Here is a 25,595-nt window from a genome sequence, read left to right as displayed (position 1 = left end):
GAAAACAGCAGGCGAAGTGAAAGTCAGATCAACTTTAATTCGCACTCATCCTGATAAGTTCATGTTGCACAACAAACATTTTTCACTCTGGACTAACTGCAGCGTCAGACATCTGTATATATTATATTTATGCTTGTTTGGACGTCATGTGCTTTCTTGAGACTAGAAATGCTGATCTGCATATAAGGGTGGGGGTGACACCAAAGAGTCCACGTTTGTGCTTGAACTGAGTCGTATGTGTTCATGGCGGCAGTGTCAGTCAGTCTGTGTCTCACAGGTGATCCAGCAGCTCCAGTGAAAAACAAGGCAGCACAGTGAAGCGACAGTTTTCCTCATTCGACAGGTTTATTCTCAGGTGATCAGCGAGCAGCAGCACCAGTCAGCAGGCTGAACAATCAATAAATATAGTTTCTGTCAATTTGTGCTATTTGAAAACGCTTCACTGTTGATATCTGCACTGCAGATGTGACCCTGAGAATGGGCTTCTGTTCTGATGTGTCAAGTTATATGTAGAAACCAGCGGCTATTTGTCCTAGTGACTACTTCAGGCAAACCAATTGAAATACATAAAAGACGTAAAGTTATCATTGCAATTCCCCTCCAAAATTAGCCCTCATGGACGCAGCAGATTTTAGACTTCAAACCCAACAACTAGAGACAGCTGCTGTGGCCGTTCCCCATCAGCACCCATCCACTCATAGAAACATGCGGCATAAGATGTTCACCTCGTCTTCACAGTTCTCAACAATTCTACAGCTCTTCGCTCTCGTAGAGGGGAGCCGTGTGGTGGGCAGAGGATTCCGTGGGGTCGGAGACACGGTTCGCAGACAGCAGCTTCAGAGACTTTGAACCAGGAGGCGCAGTTTTCATGACAGGAGCGGCACGTGCTGAGGGGGGAAGAGCGCGGGATCAGAGAGTTTTCAGACAGGAGTGCAGACATTTGAAGGTGAAAACGGGAACATCCTGGGTCTGAGCCGGGAGATAACGGTTAATAATAGACGGAGTTGCTGACGTCAACTTGTGAAGCTGCAGGTTATACCGTCGGACAGTCGACTCAACATTCCCCTCATGCCAGTCCTCTCAAAATAACTGCCCCCTCCTCCAAACTGCACTGCATGTCAAGGCCGTGCTCTCAATCACACACACACACTAACCTGCAAATACACAGATGTGGAAAGCCTTTCTGCTACCTGAACTCATCCAAATCCCAGAAGTACAATCCTCTAAAGAATTTTGTGTGTTGTTGGTGCATATGTCTTGTTCGATGTTGCCCGTAAATAGTGTACCACAGTAAAGGTAGTATCTACTGTGGAACAATCGTGAGCTGAGTATGTGGGTTTCATCCATGAAAGACTTCTCTTGCCTGTGTTCTGAAGCGTGTTCTTCTCTTGCTGTTGACTTTTTTCAGTCAAGGGGTCTGCGCTGAAACCGAGTCTGGGGTCTGAGCTAAGCTGTTGGTGTCATTCGACCCACAGAAACATAATACACTGGCAGCAGGTGAAAGTCCACTATTGTCAATGGACCTTCTGAGGTTACTGGGGCTTCTGCAGCTGCTGAGCGCTCACATCCGGGTTACCATGGCGACACCGACAGGACCATGTGGCACAGGAGGGGGAACATGCTCTTGCTTACAGCTGATATCCAGTCGTGCGTTGCAGGTGGACATGCCGGCCTCGTTGATGGCAGACAGAGTATACCAGCCCGCGTCAGACTTGGTCACTCTCTCGATGAGCAGACACTGGTGACCGGAGCCGTCCTGATACAGACTGGCGCAAGAAATACATCAGGATCGGAATGAATGTGGAGCTCTGTAGCACAACTCTGAAACCCACCTCATTCTGTGCGGATCAATGCGAAGCATGTCTTTATCCTTCTTCCAGAAGAGCTGCGGTGGAGGTGATGCGTCCACCTGACACTCTAATCGGACGGTGTCGCCCTCTAGCACTCTAGAGTTGGACATTTTCTGAACAAAGGTGGGAGGGCGCAGGGCCTCCTGGGCTGGGGGGACAGGCACAGACCCATATAAGCCGCTGCACCTCAAAGACAGCACTGCTCGGAACCAAGTATTACCGATCACATCCAGCCTCATGGTGAACCTTGCCTCTCCGGCACGGTTCCGGGCGACGCACTCGTACACGCCAGCGTGGTGAACCGTAACAATCTCGATGAGAAATGAGTGCATTCCCTTCTCACACACTAACATCTTGTGGTAGTCGTCTGGACGGATGGCTTTGTTGTCCAAGTACCAGCACACGTCAGGCGCCGGAAGGCCTCCAACCTGCAAGTACATTGGTATCTTTCATTGTGGTTGCATGTAGTTTCATCTTCACGTCTGCGCACATTAGCATGCGTCACCTTAAAGTCAATCCTGCAGAAGCGCCCTTCTTCCACGGTCAGGTCAGGTGGGACCTGCAGGAAGCGAGGAGCGTAACACTTCTCCTGGATGTCGGCACCTTCATTCCCCCGCTCATCCACTCCAGAGTGGTGGCGCCCCCTACAACACACCCATGAGATTTCACGATACTCAACAGAAGGTGGGGCGCTCAGTTCAAAAGTGATGTGAAATAATTGTTGAAAGCTAAATATTTTTAAGCAGACAGCGCCATCTAGTGTGCTCTCGGAGTGAATACACTGTTTCAAGAAGCCTCATGAAACAGTGATGAGTAGGGTGAATGGGTGAATGAGGCATCGTGAAGAAATCTAATCTAAGACTGGGTTTCAGCACGTCTATTTCGACTGGCCTGTCCAGCTATGTTTGAATGAAGAAGCAGGATTCTGGATAAAACTGGTGGTGAGGTTTCAGGAAACAGAGTTCTCATTTTCAGAGCTCAGTAGAAGGCGCTCTTGTATTGGAAATGACAGCGATTCATATTTACCAGAGTCCCCCAGTGTGCCGTCCGACTGCGCAGTCCTGCAGGAGGAGAAAAGACACGGCGGTCAGGCAGAGAAGAGGAGGAAGTTTGTGTAACAGGTCAACCAAGTGACCCGGTGGTAGCACTCTGTGTTCTGACACAATAGACCTGCTGTCACCAGTGAGGGGCACGTTCTCAGAAAGCGCTCTAGAAATAGCAGCTGACGGTCCTTGTTGGCTGGGGTGGATGGGCTTGGTGTTTGTGTGTGTGTGTACTTGAGCGTGTGTCAGAGAATAGACGGTGCAAAGCCTTGCTGCGTTTTGGACAGAACAATCCCCAAAGCAAATGAGCGCCCAGTAACTCCACTGGTCAGAGGGATGGCATGAGAATGCAGAGGTCACCGAGAGGCCCAGCCAGGAAAACTAACTCTTTGTGCAGCATATTAATGACCTCTACGTTGTGAATGCAAAAAGAGTGGAAAATAAGAGGCACTCTTTGCGATTCCTGTGCAGGAATATTGCGAACATTTAAAATATGAACTGGATAAAAATGTGAAGACAATGATGCAGACCTCAAACGGCTGTGGCTGTTGTAGCAAAGCTCAACAGCGAACATTCAACAACCACTTATGGCATTGTTGATAATGAAAGCAGGCTGATCAGCAATGCAAAAAAAAAAAAAGCAATAGTAGTTGCATCTGAAAGCAAAGAAAAATGCATGGACTCATCTAAAAAAATGTGGTCACACTTATCACTATGCTTATTACTGGTGTATAAAGTGTTAATAATCATATATTATTATTATTTATGGTGATATATGTTAGAAATATACGTTTCCTTATCTGAATCTGTTTTTAGTTCTGTGGAGGGAGGTAAAAAAAAATTCTCTTCAACTGAATATTTTGTTTAGAAGATTCTCAACTCCTGCGTAAGAGAAGAAGAAATACAGCATTTAGTTTTAAATTTTACGTCCAGTCGGCATGAATTTGGCAAAGTGGCAGGGTTGTGTTTCACTACAGATGTTATAAGTGCATGAGAAAGACATTGCCTGGATTGAGGCCCTGGTGTTGGAGACACGGCAGGTACCTGGTCTGTTAGCAAGTCGGGAAGGTTGTCTTGGTCGAACATGCAGGTGGCACTATCTGGACCCAGCAGCCTGCGAGCCATTCGCTCCTCGTACGAGAGTTTCTGTCACAAAAGAAGTGTGTTGGTGGACTATAACTAGCTATGGAAGCTGGTGGTCCCAAACGTTTTTTTTTTTTTTTTTTTAACTAAGTAATAACTACGACTCTCTCTGGTAATCCTCCACATTTGACGAAATTCGTTCGGAACTGAGATTTCGGTGAAGCAAAGCAACACATTTGCTGAAGCTCTCCTGTGGCCGCGGTCAGTGTGAGCAATGAAGTCATGAACCCCACTCACCTGGCCACTCCTCCTTCTGGCCTCTTTGGAGCGAAGCTTTTTCTCCAGGTCCTGGATCAGGGCATCCTTGGAACCCTGGATCTCCTCTTCTGTGGAGCGAGAGGAGGATGGTCGGGGAGCCACAGATTTCTTCAGGATTGGTTTGGGCAGACTGAGAATGGAAAACAAAGTCATTCATCTGGAGTAAAGCTTTGATGACAAAAAAAAACGCGTTGAACTGCTATTTTTCTTTTTTATTCCGTTCTTAGACAATAAATTTCAGAGTTATTGGGGTCATATCTGTGTGCTACAGTACACACACACAAGCAGTTTTAATTTTGACAGCATGACTATTATCATTTATTTCTGTCTACACTCATAGGGAGTAACTATGTCAATATAGACGGGGGTGAGTCTATCACTTAACCTGTGTTACATGAAACTATTTTGTCGACTAACTGCCAACATATGGCATCATGTGCAAGACCGCCAACGGGCTACTGACTTCATATTCACTTTCTAGACTGCAGTAAAACACTAAACTAAATTCATCTCAACATTTCAAGTATGCAACGGTCTTATACGTATTGTGTAATATTATACAGAACTAGACAGGCGCTCAAGCCACACTATCATTATGATTATTATGTACAAAGATTATTGGTGTGAATGCATTCAATCCATTTTTCATTTTGAACATCCCTGAGTGCAACGAGCTGGCGCTGGTTCCAGGTTTATAACGTTCATAAAGCCAAAGGAATTTACAGAGCATCCCCCAAATCAAATACAGTGGTGCCTCGGTTTTCGAACGTCCTGGACAAATCGGAGTTCGAACAATGATTTCAAGATTTTTTTGCTTCAGATTTCAAACGAAAATCCAGAACTCAAATGCCCCCGAAAAAAGCCGGAAAAAACATAACGTCCGCGGACCGATCCGTTGACCCACGACGCGCTTTGTTATTGTGTATAACGCAGCCTCTGTATGCAGACGTGTCCCGTTAGCTACATTTACTGACTGTTTTTTCTTCATATTGAGGTGTAAAACCTTTCCTGTCTCCGCACTGGACCGTGGTCGAGTGTCACAGAGGAGGTGCTCGCTCTCCACACCTCCGAGGCTGGAGCGCTCACTCCAGGGTTTGATGTCCTGTTGTGGGCTGGAGCTGGGACAGGGATGAGGCGAGTCTGGGACAGAGCGTGACTTGGTTTATGACTTTGTCACAGCCAAACTGCACAGAAGCGCACATTCAGAGCTGGACACGCACCGGGCACCTCTTCACTTCTGGAGAGACGTCACTCACTCGGCAACCCCTCCCACATGCAGCGGCCACACACATAGAGGAACAGCGCACCTGCAGCAGACACTCTACATTCACTCCTACAAAAGACTATTTTAAGGCTTGGAACACATTATTTCTTTTTCCATTCATAGTAATGGGAAAAATCGATTCAGATTTTGAACAAATCGCTTCTCGAATGTCGTCTGGAACCGAGGTACCACTGTAACTTCTAAATGAGCCCATTTCCAAACACCAGTGAAAGCTTTAGAATGAACTAGAACGAGAACGTCGCTTTCTGATTTGTTGAGACTTACATGCTTGGTGTTCCTTTAAGGTTGGCAGGCAGGGAGACCACAGCGGGTGGGACTCTGTTCGGACTGTTGGCGATGTTCGGCTCTGGAAGAGGGGAAGGTGGTGCTGGGGAGACGGGTGAGCGAGGGAGGGTTGGGGACACTGGGAGAGGCTTTGGGAAAGATGACGGAGAGGAGAGGGCTCTGGTAGGAAGCAGAGGGCTGGATGGTCCAAGCAAGGATGTGTTGGAGTTATGATGGGTCGGGCCAGGTTTGTTGTAAAGAGGAAAAGGGGACTGGGAAGGCAAAACTGAACAAAGGTAAGCAGCCGGCGCAGACATGGTGTCCTGGTTGGCAGGAAGAGTGGCACTGCCAAGGCCCATGGCACTCGGGATGCTGGGGGAAGGGTTGAGTGTGATGGTGGATCGCATTGTTGTGCGTGGGGTCGACGCTAAAGTAACTGTGGAGGAACTTGTCAATGGGAGGGCGAATGACGGAGGAGCAGCAGATGAGGCAGGGGTCGAAATCGGGGAGCTGACACTCGAAGAAGAGGGAGACGACTTGCTCATCCCATTGGCTTGAATGTGGGTCTGATGCTGATTCAGATTCAAAGACTGAAACTGCGACTGAGTCTGAGTCACAGAAGCTGACACTGAACGACATTGCTTGGACATGGTCATTTTACTGAGATCCTTGGTGTCCATGACACTTGAAGTCTCCTGATCACTGTTGACCATCACTTCAGAGTTGGACTGGTTCTCCTGGGCGTCCCTCATCACACTCTCATAGCTGGGCGCCTGGAAGGCTGCTTGGGACTGAATAAAGTGTCTTGGTCTCTCATAGTTGAAGGCACTTGGAGGGAAGGCACTAGGGGTGAAGGTAGGCAGGTCTGACAGGTTCATGTTGTTGCTTCCTGAATGAGAGGACTGGAAAAGAAGAACGGATCATCGAAATACTTGCATTGATCATACTTGCATTGATCATAGCTATCTGCTCTTACAGAGAAATTGAGCTTGCTGGGAGTGAACAACTTGGCTGTTTGGTTTGTCCTCTGCTGGATTTCAACTGACGGAGGTGGGGGAGGGCTTGGTGTACCGGTATGGACCTCTTCGCTGCCACCAAAATACCCAGCAGGCAGGTGATTGTCTAGATGGGGGTCCGGTAAACTGGCAAAAACAACACCGGTCGTAAAGCACACATCATCCATATGCATAGAATACAGTGTTATTCTTTATCTCAGTGAAGGGTTGTGCTTTTGTCTGCCCCCTGTGGGATACGGGTTGTTTATATATACCGGACTTTCATTTTGTGAAATTATCAGCAACAGTTAATAGTAGTGAAGGGTTGATGAGGTTTCATGAAACAGTGTCCAGATTTTCAGAGGCCACCAGATGGCGCAGTGTGCTGTAAAATGTTCGGACTTGAACAACCAATTCAAGGAAACCTCACACCATTTATAAACCAAGAGTGCCATCTCTGAAAATTAGACACTGTTTTATCAACCCTGCAATACTGTTTCATGGTACCTCATCTACCCATCAGTAGTCAAAAGTAAAAGGAATGACTGAAACAAGAGTAGTTGTGTAGGAAAGATTCACAACACCAGCAGATGCTGTTACCTTAAACTGTTTCTAAGTGCTCTTAATGGGCACCTAAATAACAACAAGCAGCCTTCACATCTTGATTTTTGCTCTAATGCAACATAAGGAGCTGAACAAAACTGTGCCACGTGCACCTCCATGGAATTCCTAACAATATCTTCCACATCCAATAGTTTGTCAAACTATGGAAATCGCTTCACTTGCAATGCCATTTGGGCATTTTGGCTTTTTTTTTTTTTAGAGAATCGATTATAACGCTTGAAAAACTTTGTCTTTATCATTCAAGTCTTCTCTATTTCAGAGGGAGAACATTCTACATAAATAAGTACATTCAGTTTTTTATTCATAAACTGTTAGCAATAGATTCCTTGGTTATTATTATTTTGAATTGACTCCACTGGATGGTCTTCTGTGTGTGTGTTTGAGAGTGTGCGAAGGTGGATATTATTAAGTGGGCAGGGCTATATTGGTATAAGCATTTGGACATTCACTGGCAGGTGCAGAGATTCCACTGGTTACACACACACACACACACACACACACACACACAGGCGCACACACGCCTACACACTGCTTGGTTTGATGGGTGGAAGTCCTGAAATTCCATTTAATGACAGACAACAACAAATAAGGCAGTATAAAGAAGTATTCAACTGCTGATGTATAGTGACTGTTTTACAGGGCAAGAGGGAGACATAATAACATTATATGCATTAATACCAAGATAAGAATGAAGGTGGTGGATAGAGGGTGATAGGAAATGATCACTTCATGTTAAATGAAGTTGTGTTATTTTCTTCTGGCCAGTCATGATAACTTCATAATAAATACTTCATATTATTATTATTATTATTAACTTAATAATAAAACTGAAATGAAAATAGTCACGAAACTGGCCAAAGAAATACTGACACAAACAATAGAATGGGCAGAAAAACTGTATTCAACTTAGTTATTTGGAGTTACATTTGCACGGAGGAAACAGAGGGTGTTTCAGGACAATAAAATATGAACACGCACTGTTTTAGTTGCTCTGGACAACACGAGCACAACCGTATGATATTTTTTTCACATTCAATATTAACCCTCTTCTGTCTTCCGAATAGACTGTTTCAGTGCGGACACGGCATTGTTTGCCAAGCAGAAGTGTCGGACCGAGCAAAGCAGTCCAGGAATAGAACTTCAGTTCCAAAGATAGTTTGACCTTTTAAGCCGGACGATTGTTCATTACGTTCTGTATCTTTTTTTTATTTTTTTGGATATAGTGGCAACGTTTTGGTGACGCTCAAAACGCACGGTAGAGTGAAGAGAACTAAATAAAAAGCAGGAAGGTAAAACATGCAGAACGTCCCTCTCACCTCGGAAGGCTTCCAAGCGCGAAGGTTTGGTCAGATGTTTGCCATCAGAAGTGAGCTCGGTTACCAGGTGGGTGCAGAAGCTGAGCGGGTCCGGAGCCGGCAGCTCGGGAGAGACTTGAGACTTCGAGCGCAGAAACAGCTGACGCGCGCCCCCTCCTTCCGACGGGAGCGAGGAGTTACGGGACCGCGCACGTGCTCGGGCATTCCAATATACGTCACTTGTCAGCCGAGGTCCTCACAGAAGATGTGAATCAATGTGGAATCCAAACGCTAAGACGAAGCGAACCGCTGCCACTTCCAGATCCAAACTGTCAAAATCTTCACTTTATAATTTGAACATTTTTCTCGCTTCTGCCCATCCTTGCTGCCATGTCATATTTGTTTATTGACTTATTTGAAATCGAAATTTTGTTTTGTGTAATTATATGTATTTTTGGATCTTCCATATTTCACTTGAGCAAATTTAAAGTTTGGTTCACTTGACAATGCAAAGTTTTATACAGTGAATATGATGGCATTTGTGTTAAAAGTATGATGTGAAATGCATGACATCGCACGCCCGTTCATGACCTCATGACCGTTCACTTCATGCTGCTTGATGCGGCCATGTGTATGTGCACAGTGTTGACGTTGAACTCACTCAAAATTTGATATGTCTTCCTCCGGGGGGTTGTCGGGCCACTCTGGTGAGGCGATCGTTGTGGAGTCTGGCGAAAAAGTCGGGAATTCCTCAGGAGAAGGGTGAATGGATGAAGACTCCTGGACCGTCAACGCTTCCTTCTCTTGTCTAACGGAGTATAAATCCTGGTGACGAACGGCCGTCACGTGGTGCTGCTCCTCCAAATCTAAATGAGGGTGCACAGTAACAGTTACAAGTCTTCGCACCCCACTTAATGTGAGTGTACAATGAAGATATCATACCATCGAAGACCTCCAGCATTGCGGAGCAGGAGACTGTGCCAAAAGAGTTTAAGGCCATGCATTTGAAGAGGCCGGAATCTTCTGGAAAAGCTTCAGTGATCACCAGCGTGCACAGCTCCTCTGATGGAGGCAACAGAACTTTGCTTACCTTGAGTATCCTTTACGATTACATTTGTTATATATATATATATATATATATATATATATATATATATATATATATATATATATATATATATATATATATATATATATATATATATATATATATATATATATATGTGTGTGTGTGTGTGTGTGTGTGTGTGTGTATGTTCATAATTAAATAGCACAAATTGACAAGTGATCTTACCATAGAAAGAAAACAACAAAACAATGTGGTATGTAATTCTACACAAAGTGAATAAATACTGTAGTTCTTTTTCATTCTTCCAATATTCCACCTGAGGCCGCTATGGAGCTTTTTGCGAGGTCCCAAGGTTTTCTGAAGTTTCTCTCTCTCTCTCTCTCTTTATATATATATATATATATATATATATATATATATATATATATATATATATATATATATATATGTGTGTGTGTGTGTGTGTATGTGTGTATAAAATTTGTCTGAAACAAACTCACCTGGTGCCGTGCCAGAGTTGGTTTCTGAAAAAAAGACAGAAAAAAAGAACAATTTTTGAAACAAACAAAATATTAAATGTTCATTTGGTCATTCATTATCACATTTGCAATGTAATAGAGGAGATTAAAATAAACATACACTCGTGCTGAGATCGATGAAAAGTAGATTGACTTTTAAGTCGGGGTGGGAAATTATCGTGGTTAATTCGTTCCAGACAGTGCGTTGTCCAACGGGGCGCAGTGAGAAGTTGTGTATAACCTGTGGCTATAACCACGATTTGTCAGCGACAGGACCCAAAAGGAGCAGAGCGCAACCGTCGTCGCCGTTCAAGCAGCCCTTTAGAGCAGAGTCTGACCGGGTTAAAGCTATTGGTACCAGACTTCTGTCACACACACACACACACACATATATATATTTAATAAAAAAATTATTTATGTGAGTCAAGAGTATTTTTACTGTGTTTTTTTAATACAAGCGTGTAACTTAGAAATTCAATTTATGAACATCTTGCAAAGATCTGCCAGAACTAGAATTGTACCTACATGTAGAAGATGTCTCTTTTGCCATTTATTTTAAGCCTGACTAAATGTGAGCCCTCATGAGGTTTATTTCCAACAAATAATAAAAGATGAGATAGGTAAATTGAAGTTTATATTCAGTCATTTATTTGTAAACACCAGGTTACGCTGTGCCGATTTTGCCGAAAAATTGTTTTCGATCAAATTGGTCACCTTTCTTTGGTGACCCCCTCTTGAGGTCACTTGTTCGTCACCCCCCGACTGCATGGACTATCTTGGAGTGTAGCACTGACTACAGACCTCCACAGCAACGGGAAGATATGACTCCTATGGCGGTATGACCAAAAATGAATGCCAAGGTATTTTCCAAAATGACGGCAGGATTGCACAATACTTGATGGTACTTTTGTTTTCAAGAACAACTACTCCTTTCGCCGCGAAGGAGTATTATGCGTGTGTGAGCAGAGTTGTTCAGCGTTTCAGTAATGCAGCGAATTAAAACTATAACTAACAATATAGCATGCAATAGAGTAGAACCTCACAGTTCCAGAACTTCGACAGTGTTAATCCAGTTTATCCACCGCTCAGTGACGCGGGCTGTGTGCTCACATGCTGCATGTTTGGTGAAAGGGCAAAGCAGGAGTTGTCTCTTGAACAATGTCCGCTACATACTCAAAGGTAGAGAGTATGAAAAATACATATGATAATATGTATAATATGATGAAGATCAATAGGAGGTGGACTGTGAGATGGGAGTCACACAGGTAAACGTCTGACTGGTAGTGAACTTTGTTTGTTTTGTTGTTCTTTATTTCTCCCTGGCACTAAAAATGAGGTATATGTTAATGTTTGGAGCTATTTAACTTAGTAAAAAAAAAAAGATAAAGTATTTTCTAAAGCTAATGGTGATGTATTAGTCAATTTTATTACTCTCTGCCACAATAATATAGCAAATTTAAGTGAAGGATTTCATTGTATTCAATAATTTCTGACCATAATTCATTCATTTTAAATGGCCTGTCAGCACTACTTTCAAGAGCTCATCACAAAAAAAAAAAGCCATTTTCAACCCACTTTTACGGAGTATCCTGAAGTCGTCAGAGTCCACTATCTGTTCATCCTCTCGGTACCACATGACTTGAAGTGGTGGAGTCCCGCGGAGCCGGCATTCCAGGACCACCAGTTGACCCTTCGCTGTAGTCATGTCATGGAGACACTAGCGAAGGGGGAAACAATGCACACCAACAATAAACATTTATATTATTGGTCAATACAGACGCTGCATTACCTTCACAAAAGATGGGGCCGCACCATTTCCAGCGTACTGTTGATGGCAGAGGGGACTTTGCATCTGTAAAAGGATGAAAGGTTCCATGAGCCTTGGTGAATAAGCTTCATCAAGAAGTGTCTTTGTTTTGACTGCGCTGCCTTCGCAAAGCCTCATCGGTATTCTCCGTCACTCACGCTCTGAGGGCTGACGCACAGTGGCTGGACCAGGCTGGAGTGTCTCTGAGCGATCAGAGATGAAGAGGAGGAGGCAGAGCTTTTAGAGCTGGAAAACTCTCGAGACGCAGACGCAGTCGAGGACGAGGAGATGGTCAGAGACATGGTGCTTGTCTTCTTCTGCTGCACCTTCTGGATGCTACACACAAACAAAACCTAGAATTGTGCATTGTTTTGTCTATAATTTTACTTTTACAAATCGCCTGACAGAAATTCAGAAAATCTAAATTTTGAAACAAATGACCTCCACCTGCTTAAATTGTATTCTGACCTGTCACTCATGAACAGCAACATTGCAAATGTTATGAGGTGTAGATGTTTTTGTTCAGGTTCACTGAGGATGGATGTATGCACAGTGCTTTTGTCAGTTCACATGTATGAAGACTACTGTCCTCTAGAGTGTGTTTCACTCACTGTGCCATGTCACAGGCCTTCCAGGATGCACGGAATTCCTCTGCAAAATCCCTGTGCAATGGAAAATACAATATGTGTATAGAACAAGGAAAAAAAAATGCAATAAAACACGTCGTCTGCGTTTGGTTTAAGGTAGGTGTGTGGTGTTTACAGGTCGATGAGGCTTCATGAAACAGTATTGAGGCAGTGATGAGGTTTTCATAGGCAACTGGATGACACTGTCTGCTGTATAATGCAAAGCTGAGAGGAGCAATTTCAATGGAATCTCACATCAATTCTAGACCAAGAGCTCAGTCTATCAGCCTCTTGACATTAGGACACTGTTTCATCCAACCTGCGATACAGTTTCATGCTGGCTCATCTACCCGTCACCAGTGTGAGGGTATGTTTACATGGACAAAGGGGTATTAAGTTTTTACACAAACCTCAACTTAAGTAGAATTTTTGAATGCCTGGCGGTTCACTTGAATCACCTGTAGTTGTATGACTTGCGCTTTGGTTTTACAGGAAATTATATGTAATGAAGAAAGTGAATGTATTTTTTTTTATGTAACTTTTTCATCACAAAACAATACAGCATTATTCTCTACAACTTGGACATTACAATTTATTATACATACATTTTTAGTTTCACCAGTGTTGGTTTAAAATACACGACACATATTGCATGTTCAAGTCCTAGCTTGTTTGACAAATCAACTGTACCTTCCTGGTTTCTTCGCTCATGTCTTTAGAAGAGAAGGATCCACATTCCTGACATACAGACAAGGAACCATGCAAAGTCCAGACATGAAACACATTTGCTGGCAGCCACACCATGTCACAATGCCAATAATGATGAGGTGTAGGTGGACGCTGAATCATGATCCGTGGCTGATGGACGTCAACGATACCAGCATGTTTTCAACAAGGTACCAAGTACAAAGCTGATCATGTTCAGGCTCAATAAAAAAGTTGGAGGCATTTTCCCTGTCTGTGCTTGTCAGCAGCGAATACTCAACATTCTTAGCAAGTCACAACGAACAACAGAGTGCTATGATTTCTGGTTTAAATTACTTTATTCAATTGAAATATCAATACAAAGGATAGAATTGACACAAAAAAAGGTCAAATGGAATCACGGACGGCATTGACTGATGATGGAATTGGGTGGAAGAGGCAGGGCTGTCGCAACAAGTGCGGTTCAACACAGTTGAAGTCGAAACTATTTGGTCTGTACAGGTGGAGAATGATCCAATATGTCTCTCTTGGTCACTTTAATGATAGCAGTCAGTTATGCACAAACAGAAAGTCCAGCCAAGTTTCCAAATATGCCAGATACAAAACTACATATGGTCATGCGTTTGTGTGTGATATTGTTTATTGGAGTGTGTACTCGGTTCAGTCTCTATTTAATGTGTCTGTACTTCGACTTCTTGGATGCTGTGGGATCTGGAATCAACCCAAGCTCGCACGCCACTACGTCTGTTCTCTTCCTGCTCTCTGTACGCCCGGAGATTTGACCCAACATAATTGGCGCCTCAACATTCGCACCCAAGATTTCGGGGCATCTGACTCGATCCCTGCAGTGCAAGCCTCCCTGAGGTAAGGTACCGTTCTCTTCCTCAATGTGCTGCTGTGTGAGAGCTGGATGCAGAATCGACCTCACGGTGAAAGAACCAAATTTAGAGAGAGGGCAGACGGAGGAGCACAGAAGTTATGTCAAATTGATGTATACACAAAAACAAAAGCAATTCGATACTGAGAAGCACTTGTGTACTGAGAACACGGAAAAGGAAATGGGCTTGTGAGTTTTACAAACGTCTATTTTGTGTTAGCTGGTGCAGACCTTGATACTCGAGGATTATCTGGTGAATGAAAGACGCAGGAGTGTGTTGAAGAGATACGGGACGTAATGGGCCCATGTGCTTCAGCCTGACACCCCACACGTTCCCATGACCAATGCTCTCAGGGGTTGCTGACTTAGGTTTAAGGCATTCATACCGACAAGGCAGGCATGGCCTATAATGTACTGTATATATGAAAATATGTTTTATTTTCTAGTTTCCTTTAGAGACTTTGACTATCATCTATCAAAGAATACCACGGATGAGAATCTGGTGGAGACAACCCGTGACAAGTCGTAGAAAAACAACGTTCAGCCATTGTGAAACTAGGTCCAGAGATCCTGAATAAAAGACAGCACACACACTCGGGGCTCATAATTCAATGATGCAACTATTATTGTAAAAAAAATGCTGCATAGAAAGAGCAGAACAGGGACCTCTCCCGAAAAGGGAGGAAAGGGGGCACAGGGGTCGAAATCCAAATATGTAACACTCTCAAAATAGGACGGAAAAAGGTAGAAATGATAGAGAATTTAAATATATTGTGGCTAAGCTGTGCAAAAGTTTATTATGTTTGAGGTGGAAAGTGAGTAACTGTGCGTGACACAGTTGGAATTGCGCAGGCTGGGTGCGGTCAAGGGGGGAGAGAGAGTTTCTCTTGTCCCTCAAGTTGCTGAAGAGCTGGAGAAGCGCAGTCACTCCGATATGTACCCATGCCACATGTGACTGAGCTCTGGACTGTGTGAGAGTTTCAGAGAATTGAGTTTGTGTGAGTGGGCTGTGAGTTCATGTGTGAGGGAGAGCTGCAATGCTCCCCAGAAAAACGGTTAGATTAGAGATAGAGAGGATGGAATTATTTGCTACTTGAACTGCACAACATTTTCTTGGCACAGAGTAGGTAGTCGAATCAAGCTTTGCTCTATTGTACAACTATTTGATATGTTAGTGTGTTAGATGTTATGCTTAGTAAGAAGCAATGCTAGTCGTAAAGGTTGAAATCGCTGCCAGACGTGTGTAAATAGAGATCTGTTCAAATGAGAATCAGACAGCTAGGGTTTTTTTTGGCGCAGGCTGTGGCCAGTTGGACGTTGGAAAAATGAAAATCTGATCAAAACATAGTGACAGTCTAAGGGAGGAGACAATGACGTATAGATACCTGGGAAAAATTGTCAAAAAGGGAGGAAACAGAGCTTTAAATTCAGGCTGAAGCGTGTGACGCATCAAACATTGGGTGGGTAGAGGCCATGTATCGATCCCCCTCACAGCTCACCTGTGCGCTTCTCAAACTCGGTTCCTTTTCCTGTGATGTTGGCTGCACTGCTAGGACAACAGCTAAAACAGAGGCTCTTAACTGAACACATATTAACACAATACAACATTGAATGTAAACCATTCTGAACAGTGGAAATGCTCTCAGAGAAATGGAAATGAATTATAGAATCGAATAGAATTATAGATCACCCTCACGAAAACAGTTAAAAATGGAGACTTTGAAAGTCATGTACATGTTGATCTTAACAATAATCTTTGTTGTTTTCCTGCAGACATCTAAAACATTGTAGCACTGTAAATAAGAACGCTTGAGGTATTGGTTGAATGAAATAAAAACAATGAGAACAAATCAGGTGGTGACTCCCACTGGTCCAGACCAGCTTATTTAAGAATGTACTTAGGATTTGAAATCGATAAAATGGTTAGTCAGGAGCTAAACAATGACTTAGATAACAACTATGAAGATACAGTTCCGGGTCAGTTTTAGGTCCGCCAGACACAAACTGACTCTGACTGACAGCCAGTCCTGGCAAACCATCAACCTTGCTGAACTGATCCACGACTCCTGGCTGGGCAAACTGCTGGCTTTTGGTGACAACAAAGCTGAGTGAGCTCAAAGATTTGGAGCTTCCATGATGGAGAACGCGTTACGCCGAGATGGTGGATGCTGTGTAAGATGAACTGTTCAGTGCATCCCGTCAGTACCGTGTAGTGGGACGTGGTTCCTGCAGAGCCTGGCTGCTGAGGATCCAATGGGTCCTGCTACGTCTTTTTCACCAAAGTCTCCAACCCAGCCGACACTGGTTGTTAACATCTGGCAACCACCACATGGACAATGTGATCAACCAAGAAAGGCCTGGAACACTTCAAGGCCACTTTCACGGATCATTACGATACCAGACAACCATCAAAGATGTGAGCGGTCCTAAATTGTGGTCACTTATGGGCATGTTTGCTCTTTATTAGATCACTTTCCTTGTTGTTCGCAGTGTCACGTATCAAGCGAGACCTGCTCTGTCGTCATGGTGACGCTTCAACATATGTGTTATTCTCAGTCTGCATTAAGGCTGCAACAAAAATTCACTGACATTAAAATCTGTGCGTGGGTGCGTCGTGTTGCTGTTGGTGTAAACACACACGGCTGCAGGATGGGCATCGAGAACTGGTTGTTATTCAGTAGCATTGAGAAATGATCGCAGTCTCTTGAATCATTAAGATATGTTCATTTCTGTTGCTTTGACTGGTTCCTCACTAAGGTCTGACTCCAACTCGCTGGCATCGCTGCGCGCCCCAGGCTCCGAGTCACCACCTCTGGCTGACCGCCTCAGTCACAGTCACGGAAGACTTTGAGCGGCGACGGGTCGTCTTGTTCAAAAGTGTGGCTTCGCTTTGTCTGCCAAGATAACACGTCTTAAGGTTTTTTTTTTACAGTATCTCCCCTCCTCCTCCTAATAATAAACAGAACTCAACTAGGAGTGATATTTTTATTCAAGCGAGACCTTCTGATGTGGATGTTGATCCGATATTTTATATGGGATACATTTATGAACAGTGATGAGTTTAAATTGTTCTCAAGGACCAATAAAGACCTCCGTTTTGAAGCGCTGTCAACTGTTTCATGGTCTTCGCTTCACAGGGTTAATACATGTTCCTGGATTATGAGTCAATATTTTAATATACTTGCTTAATAATGTATGGTGTCGGAGTGTCAGAGTGAGATGATTGAAGCAACAGTAGATCAAACAGTAATTCAAAATAGGTCCAAACTTAGTCGACAACAAAAATAAGTGTTAGTCGGAGCCATAGTCTGCATACAGTGTTAACCGGGTATTTTAAAGTGTACAAGAGCGTGAGTAAAATTACAGTTTGCATTGAGTGTTCAACCAAACTATAACAGCGGCCAATCTGCCAAAAGGACAAGAATTCATTTGTTGTCTATTTTAATGCACTTTAACTTTTTGAATCCATGTTTAGTCTGAAAGCCTAATAAATATAAATAAAAATAAATCATTTTGTAGTACGTAAAGCCTCCTGGATTATTTTTAAATGTCAAAGTATTACATACTTTTCAATACAATTGACTTCGTCCCAAAACCTTTTACAGACTATTTCAGCAATACTAAAATAAATGAATAAATAGTAGAAAAACTTGACAACCACTTGTATTTTTTATTCAACTTCATCCACAATTTTTCATTTGGTGCATCCCTGATATTATATTGGTAACAGAATAGCTACAGCGCAGAATTTTGTCGTGTTTGCGAAAGCCTGACTTTGCGAAAGCTTTGACTTTGGTTTTCTTGTAGGCTCTTCGCTATGATAGCTATTCCTTGAAACGGCCCTGGGAAGAGGAACGTGTTTCGGGCCTTGGTTCAAAAAAAAAAATTTTTGCTTATCGAAAGAACGTTGCTAGCTTGCATTGAAAAACAGCAGGTTATAAAAGAAATAGATAACGTGTGAAATATATGTCTGGTGTGCAAGGACCTTTCTTCATCGTATCTGCGACAGAAACCACTATCTGTCATTGAATTTCAGTCATCCAGTCGAAGGGATTCGGCCAGTCTTGCTAGCCCATACACACGTGACCTTTTCTACGGTAATCTGGAGATACCAAAGACATCTGCCCCTATTTTTTTTGTTTTCAAAAGCAGGAACTCCAGCAGATAAATTCAAGCATGAACATGAAAATTAATCTCATTCTAGGCCAGGGGTGGGCAACCCGCTCCTCAAAGGTTTTTGTTCCAACCAAACAAGCTCACACAGTTTAACCAATCAGGCGCAGCTGAAAAAAAAGTGGTCAAAAACTGTAGGCCACTGGCTTTAACTCCCCCTCATGCTCCTGTAATAATGCCGACTCCATAGCTACTTGCATGGGCATGACGGTGTTAGGGTTAACATCATCACATGCAAGTGCTGGGGCTGATACAAGCATTATTTTTTACCTTCTTTTCTTGTTCACTGCTCCACACGGGCAGACGCTTCCCAACATAGTTGACAAGACCCAGCGCCTGTTTAAGTTCGGTCAGATTAGTTGGACTTGACGTCTGTGTTCTGGCTCTAACGTTGTCGCGTCTCATGCCTTCTGCACCAAGGATGTGGCCAAAATACTGTATTTCAGTTTTTCCAAAATGACTCTTTGCCTTGTTCAATTCTAAGCCACTGTCCTTTATGGTCTCCAGCATGGCGTCAAGATGGGCATCATCCTCTTTCCTTGTTGCTCCATAAACCAAGTATGCCATGCATATAGATACATTCTGCAGTGCTGCAGACTGTATCTCTCGCGCCTAACTGCCTTGTTTAAAACGTTAAAGTGTTTTAGGTCGACACACAACCGCAATTGCTCCTTGTTCCTTTTCTCAACCGGAACCATTGGGGCACACCAATCTGATAACCTGAATAATCCCCAGCGCCAACATGCGTCTGAGTTCCGCCTCCACCGCAGGCAGGAGGGGAGATGGGATGCAGCTGATGGCGGCTTGTGATATCACATTTATGTCTGCTCCAGTGTCTGTTTTGAATTCCACTGCGCTTTCGTCTGTTTATTGTTTGTTGAGTTGGAACTACGCCACAGTTGTCAGCCCATACACACATGACCTTTTCTACGGTAACCTGGAGATACCAAGTGCTGCAACACAACAACTGCGGGAGACAAAATATTTTTTTCTGCCTTCTTGTTGGTGTTGAGCTGCAGCCGAATACACTAATACTATAACAATTGAGTCAAATGCGTATTGGGATTTCTGAATATTTTTTGTCCACTTTGCATCTTACCAAGTATTGTCCTCTTTGTGGTGTTGGGTTACACTGTGGGAGCGTATTCTGCTGTTCATGTGGGAATAATGTGTAATGCTGAGACACCAAGCATGAGTGGAGCAAGTTCAGGTAATGTAAGCAGTTAGGATATGTACCTTTTTTTTTTGCATTTCAGTTGTTTTGTTTGCTATTACAAAACTCTCTCCGTCTTGTGCCAGAACGCCAACCGGTGAAGTGGCTGTGAAGGCACTCTAGGACCTCACCCAGACTGCTGGCGTGTGTTTCTGTTCTGTGCCAAGTATCAGACATGGCTAGGTTCAGGTTTCCAAGCTAAATAAAACTCAGCTGCAGGTTCTAAAGATAGATCTTCCACGTCTTCAATGAGACAATACTGTTCCTGTCCTGAGATCTCTCCTCATTTTGAGCCTTTTATTCAGTTGATCACCGGCATGATGGAACCCATCTCTGACACAAGGTTGCTTTACATTCCAACAGCACTGATTTAAAGAAGACTCCATTTCAGAAAAATACAACCAAATGAATATTAAACTGGCCTCATGCCTGTAACTGCAGCTCTCAGGTCCACACCGTATCATTGTTGTCAATGAGTTCAAACTTAAAGCAACAATGCGTAACATTTAGACATAAACAGATTCTTTTCAGATTTCCCGAGAAGACAGGTTTCATTTTGAACAGTCCAAAATCCCGGAGTCAGACTCTCCAGCTCTCTGTTAAACGCTCCCTTGGACTATATACGTTTCTCACCGTGACGCTTGCACGGCAGAAGGGCAGAACTTGTTTACATCATGGCAGAAGAATGGAATGACAGAGCAAGATCCCGGCCTAGTGTCAATATAGGAGATGCATTTATGGCCTGGCAATAACTGAGAGCTACAAAAGGCTTTTCTTTTGATCGTGAAGTGATGATGTTTCTACTCGACTTGTAAGTCAATTTTGTGTTCACTGCTGTCTCTGTTGTGTTGCCAAATCATTCAACAAATGTCTATATTCTTGTTGTTTGGATATAAGTGTCGTATATATATATATATATATATATATGCAGCGAAACAGATGAACTGCGGTGCTAAGACGGGATCGATATACTTCATGTATGGTGAAAATAGTCATGTATGCCAGCGGAAATGACTTACAGACATGAAAGTTATGGATGTCTGGCGTTTGCCATATTGCAGTGTCGAAGCGTAGAGTGAGCGGAGAGGTGGCCAAACCGATTAGCCACGATGCTAATAACCTCGCTAATCATGTAAGTCATTATACTGTGGTGAAAAACGGTGCGCGTACCGGACTTGTTAGGCATTCTTTGTGCTTAGCGCAGGTCTTGGGTGTCTTACCAAATGTGAGGAATTTGTTTTTGAGACAATAACAAATGTGTAAGTGTCTGTTACTCATTTTATTGCGTTTATCACAGTATAGTGTAGCTATTGCCAGCAAAACAGACATTAGCTTTTAACGGCTAACGTCTGTGGCTAATGTCAGCGAGCATTTATCAGAGAGAAAAACAGTCGATTCACTGTCATTTGCAGTGTTTATGGTCCATCTGGTTTGGACATCTGTAACATGCCATATCTTATGTTTTGTCTGTAGCTGCTGCCGCTGAGTCGTCTGTTGTGCAGACCTGCTCGGAGCTGGTGAGAGACGCGACCAGCGCCACATTTCATCATCCCTGGCGATTGTTCTGGAACTTATTGAAGAAAAATAGTTTCTAACTCTGACGTCTGTGTCCACAGTCAACTGGAAATAAATGTGTGAACAGACGTTTTGGTGCACACGCTCTGATCGCTGCATGTCTGCTGCTTATTGAAACACATGACAGTCACGATGAAATAAAGTGAGAGAGGAACACTTGGCGTTCATCTTTATTATTCTACAGCGCTGTAATTACAGCGGTACACAGCTTAGATGAGAGCCGATGAGATGAACATGCCAGTTTTCAGCATGTTTTCACTGAAGAATCCTGAAAGAAACATCACACTGACTGATGTCCGTTGCTCGTTTTCGTCATTAGTCAGTGAAGTACAGATCCAGACGGCAGAAAGGATCAATGACTAGTCTGGTGATCTTCAGTAACTTGGGAAAAATCAGCGCCTTTCCTCTTCGCTGTCCTCATGCAGACAGCTGCGCAGCTGCGAGATCACAGCAGTGAAAACAGTTACTGCAGAGCGCAGCATTATTCATTTATGTAAATCTGTATGTCAAGAAAATTAGATGTTTATTAATGGCAAAAACATGTGTCTTATCAAACACCTGCAAACATAGCGAGTCCTGGACTGCTTGAGAAGTTGTTTTTGAACAGCGATCCGACCCTTTACTGCCTGGCACTTATCATGTTTGTGCGCTATACACATAGTTTCTGCCATCTACCGCAGAGTCGCCTGAGGCGGGATGCTCACCCCCCATGGAGAGTTTCCCGAGACGAGGTGCGGCTCTCCAGCTGGGATCAAGTCCGCGGCCAAAACCCGACTCACTTGTGTTCACATCTCGCACTTTTGAGCTGAACGCACTTTGTCTTGAGACAGAGTCTGCAGTGAGAAACCTCCCTTAATTCTAATCGGCATGCATCATGACTTCGTACGTGAACTCATCATTACTTTTTATACATGCTGGACATGCAGAGATGGAATCAGTTAGTGTCTCAATAATATCATGACTATTCCAATTATTTCTTATCATTTTCCACGCAGAACTTGCCATCAGGAAGGCCCAGCAGAGAATGTTCGTCTTGTGACAGTCACGAAAACTATGGTCAGACTATTGAATTTGTGATCAGCCTTTGTTATTTTCTTTTTTTGACAGCACTTTATTCCAAAGCACCGTCCTAGTTGGTGGGGTGCCCACTGACCATGGCAATAAAGTTGATTCTTTTGAGTCTGATTCTGATTCTGGACACACCGACAGGCCATGTAGGCATAAACCAAAGCAGCCGTTCTGCCCAAATAGCTCTATAAACCATACACATATTTGAATTGTAAATGACAGAGTGAACTCTGTATATTACAGTATTTTCCTCCAGAAAGTATTATCGCATTCACATAATCCAGATTCTTTCTGTCCATTTCACCCATCGTAATTCATCACTGCTGAGAGTCACAGGAGATACATCTTCATAACACTGTAGATCAATATAAAACAAAACTTGTGCTCTCAATTCAATGAACTCTCTTCGGCAGTTTTGGTATAATTATCTGGTGGAAATCTGGCGAAATCGATATCATTGTCCATAGTGTACAAATCACATAGATGTGTAAACACAAAGATTTGACACCATTGACAATATATAAGTAACAGCGATGAACGATTTGCTATTGAGCAGATCGTTTTCCCCACAGCATTTGAACGCAATCTTTTTTTTTTTTTCCACATTTCATGCGCCCGATCCGCCAGGTGACAAAAAAAGGTTGCATTCAGTTGCTGTGAGGAAAACTGCTCATTAGTAAATCTTTCATTGCTGTTACTTATATATTGTCAATAGTGTCAAAGCACTCGACAAATCTATGTGATTTGTAAAATATATCATTTTCCATATTTTACAAATTACAGATATTTCGAGTGCTTTGACACCACAAGTGACAGTAATGAATGTTTTACTAATAAGGAGTACGTTTTTCCCCACGGTACCTAAACGCAATCTTTTTTTAAATTTTTTAGTCACCACTTGAAGCCCATTCTTGCAATGTGGAAGAAAAAAAAATCACCAAGCAAAAAAAAAAAAACTTTTTTTGCTTGGTGATATTTTTTTTTGCTAGGTTTTCTCCGAGTTTTTTTTTTTTTTTTTTTTTTTTTTACCTGGCGGAAATGGGCTTCCATAGCAAATACATTGGCACGAGGACATATTCCAACAGGCCCTCCCTCCCGACTGCACTGTTCAGTGTCCGACTCTTGAATCCCCATCGGGAAACTAATTGACTTTCATTTCTTTTATGGTGCAATTTAAAAAGTATGCGTAAACTATTTCTACATTCATAATCGAAACCCAGAGCATTTACTTTTTATGTTCTTTATTTAATGATTAAGTATTGACATTAACTAGCACATATTTCACTTATTTGAATGACAGTTGAAAGAGAGGTGGTTGTGTGTCATTGGAATATACTGTGAGCGAAATGTAAACTACCTAGAAAAAGTCTAACCATTGAATGATTGGCGTTTCTCTGATCATAAAGACCTGTGGGTCAATTTCCTGGACATCTTGCAAGACACAGTACATAGATGTCCAACAATCCGACGTTTTAATTTTCACCCGTGTTTTGAGCATGTCTACAGTGTTGTTACATCCTGCCATCCTCATCTGCTTATCCGTTGCCGGGTGTGCGGGGCAGCAGCTTCAGAGGGTTCTGGCTGACTGACTGAGGATACCAAGACACTTCCAGGCCAATGAAAAGATCATCTCTCCACCTGGTCCTGGGTCAACCCCTGGGTTTCCTCCCAGCTAGCCATCCAACGGGAGGCGTGCAGGGGGCATCCTCATGAGATGCCCCAACCACCTCAACTGACTCCTCTCAATGCGGAGAATCAGTGGCTCTATTCTGAGTCTCTCCCACGTGACATACTATAGCTTCTCACCCTATCACTAAGGTAGAGGCCTGCCACCCCTTGGAGAAAACTAATTTCAGCTGCTTGTATCCAGTAGATGAAACATCAGCTGAAGCAATTTATTAAAATAACACATATGGGGCCTACAGACAATGATCTGTTGGGGCATTGCCTTTAGCCTAAAGTTCTAATCCTGTAATTTATCTTGTTTATAGATGAGCTAGCTACTCATGTGTTCTCTAAAGACGTCTTAATTCAGTATGGAAGATGTTAAATAAAGTGCCACTTCCCTGCCCCAGTCAAAGCTGGCTTTTAATAACGTGGATATTTTGTTTGCATGGAAACAAGTTCGGAAGACGCTCTGCTCTCTAGTTCTGGATTTAAAAAATTCTCCCTATTTGTTTGATTTTTTTTTCCATGTCAAGTTTTTCAAAGTATAATAATATGCTGTCTTGTGCTAGTTTGTTTATTTTAGGTGTTAAAACGGTAACAATATCATGAGCAGATGCTCCAATCTGGTTTAGATGTGCTTTATCAATATAAAAATAACAATAAAAATGAACATCACGGTTTCTCATTTGGTCAAAGTGGTGACCATGGATATATTTCCCAACTGTTTACCAGGAAACGGAATGTCTTGCCACCGTCATAATGTGGGCAAGATATCAATTCTTGGCGGAAATATCTCAAAAACAATCTTGATATATGTCAGAATCTACTTTTTTCCCCCAGGGCTAATGCGTCTCGTGTCAAAATACAGAAGAGGTTTTCCATCGCTACCTGACTCAGACTCATAACATGAAGCACAACCATGCATCCACTTTTTAAGAGCTTTCGTCTGTGTCCCTTTCAATACATTTGGTTGAATTGAAAGCCCAAAACTTTTACAAATGATTACAGACAAGTTGTTGTCATCACCTCAGTCATTCTTGAGGTTATCAGACTTCTACCACCAGGTCAATTCTCTTGCTGGTTGTAGGCCTCTTTTAGACAGAAGTGGGTCACCTGATCCTGCCGCCTGCCAACCACTAGTCAAACAGGTGTAACCGGCGTCATGCAAGTTTGGACAATAAGACTACCATCCCACCCCATTTATCCCCTCGACATGTGTGATGGATACTCATCCAGCACACCTCGATTTACATTTTTGTTTGGATTAGCAACAGCACTCAATTTGGTTGGCTGTACTGCCATGGCAATGAAATAGCTGGTTTTGGCTTTGAATCAAGCTTGTTCCCTTTGTTGCTTGTTCAGGAACCAGTCAACTTTTCCCTCAACATGCAGGAACAATCGCACACCTTGAACTTACCTGTCAGTTATTTGCTCAGCAGGGCAAAAAACACAAATATACTGATCCAACAAGAGGCGTTCTGCGGTGAAAAATCAGGCGACTGCAGAGCTGTCATGGGCAGTCATGTCTCGGTGACTGGC

At 43.1% G+C, this 25,595-nt stretch overlaps 1 protein-coding gene across 2 annotated transcripts; it reads right to left on the bottom strand.

Annotated features, from left to right (window-relative positions):
• Positions 1-17: 17 nt before the first annotated feature.
• Positions 18-25,595, bottom strand: myot (myotilin). 2 transcript variants are annotated; one of them, XM_053879637.1, is made up of 18 exons: positions 25,474-25,594; positions 12,763-12,813; positions 12,310-12,487; positions 12,134-12,196; positions 11,920-12,061; positions 10,327-10,350; positions 9,700-9,819; positions 9,419-9,623; positions 6,820-6,985; positions 5,844-6,745; positions 4,274-4,424; positions 3,938-4,039; positions 2,877-2,911; positions 2,356-2,494; positions 2,071-2,278; positions 1,833-1,998; positions 1,633-1,766; positions 18-887 (listed from the first exon to the last, which is right to left on the bottom strand). In XM_053879637.1, the coding sequence occupies exons 2-18, from the start codon at positions 12,768-12,770 to the stop codon at positions 751-753; spliced, it is 2,880 nt and encodes a 959-aa protein (XP_053735612.1). In that variant the 5' UTR covers positions 12,771-12,813; positions 25,474-25,594; the 3' UTR covers positions 18-750. The 2 variants fall into 2 exon arrangements, with proteins under 2 accessions (XP_053735612.1, XP_053735613.1); XM_053879638.1 differs by lacking the exon at positions 3,938-4,039 and having other exon boundaries at positions 25,474-25,595.

Source organism: Synchiropus splendidus, chromosome 11 (assembly GCF_027744825.2).
Source record: "Synchiropus splendidus isolate RoL2022-P1 chromosome 11, RoL_Sspl_1.0, whole genome shotgun sequence".
Lineage (NCBI taxonomy): Eukaryota > Metazoa > Chordata > Actinopteri > Syngnathiformes > Callionymidae > Synchiropus > Synchiropus splendidus.
This window is presented reverse-complemented; position numbering and strand designations above follow the sequence as displayed.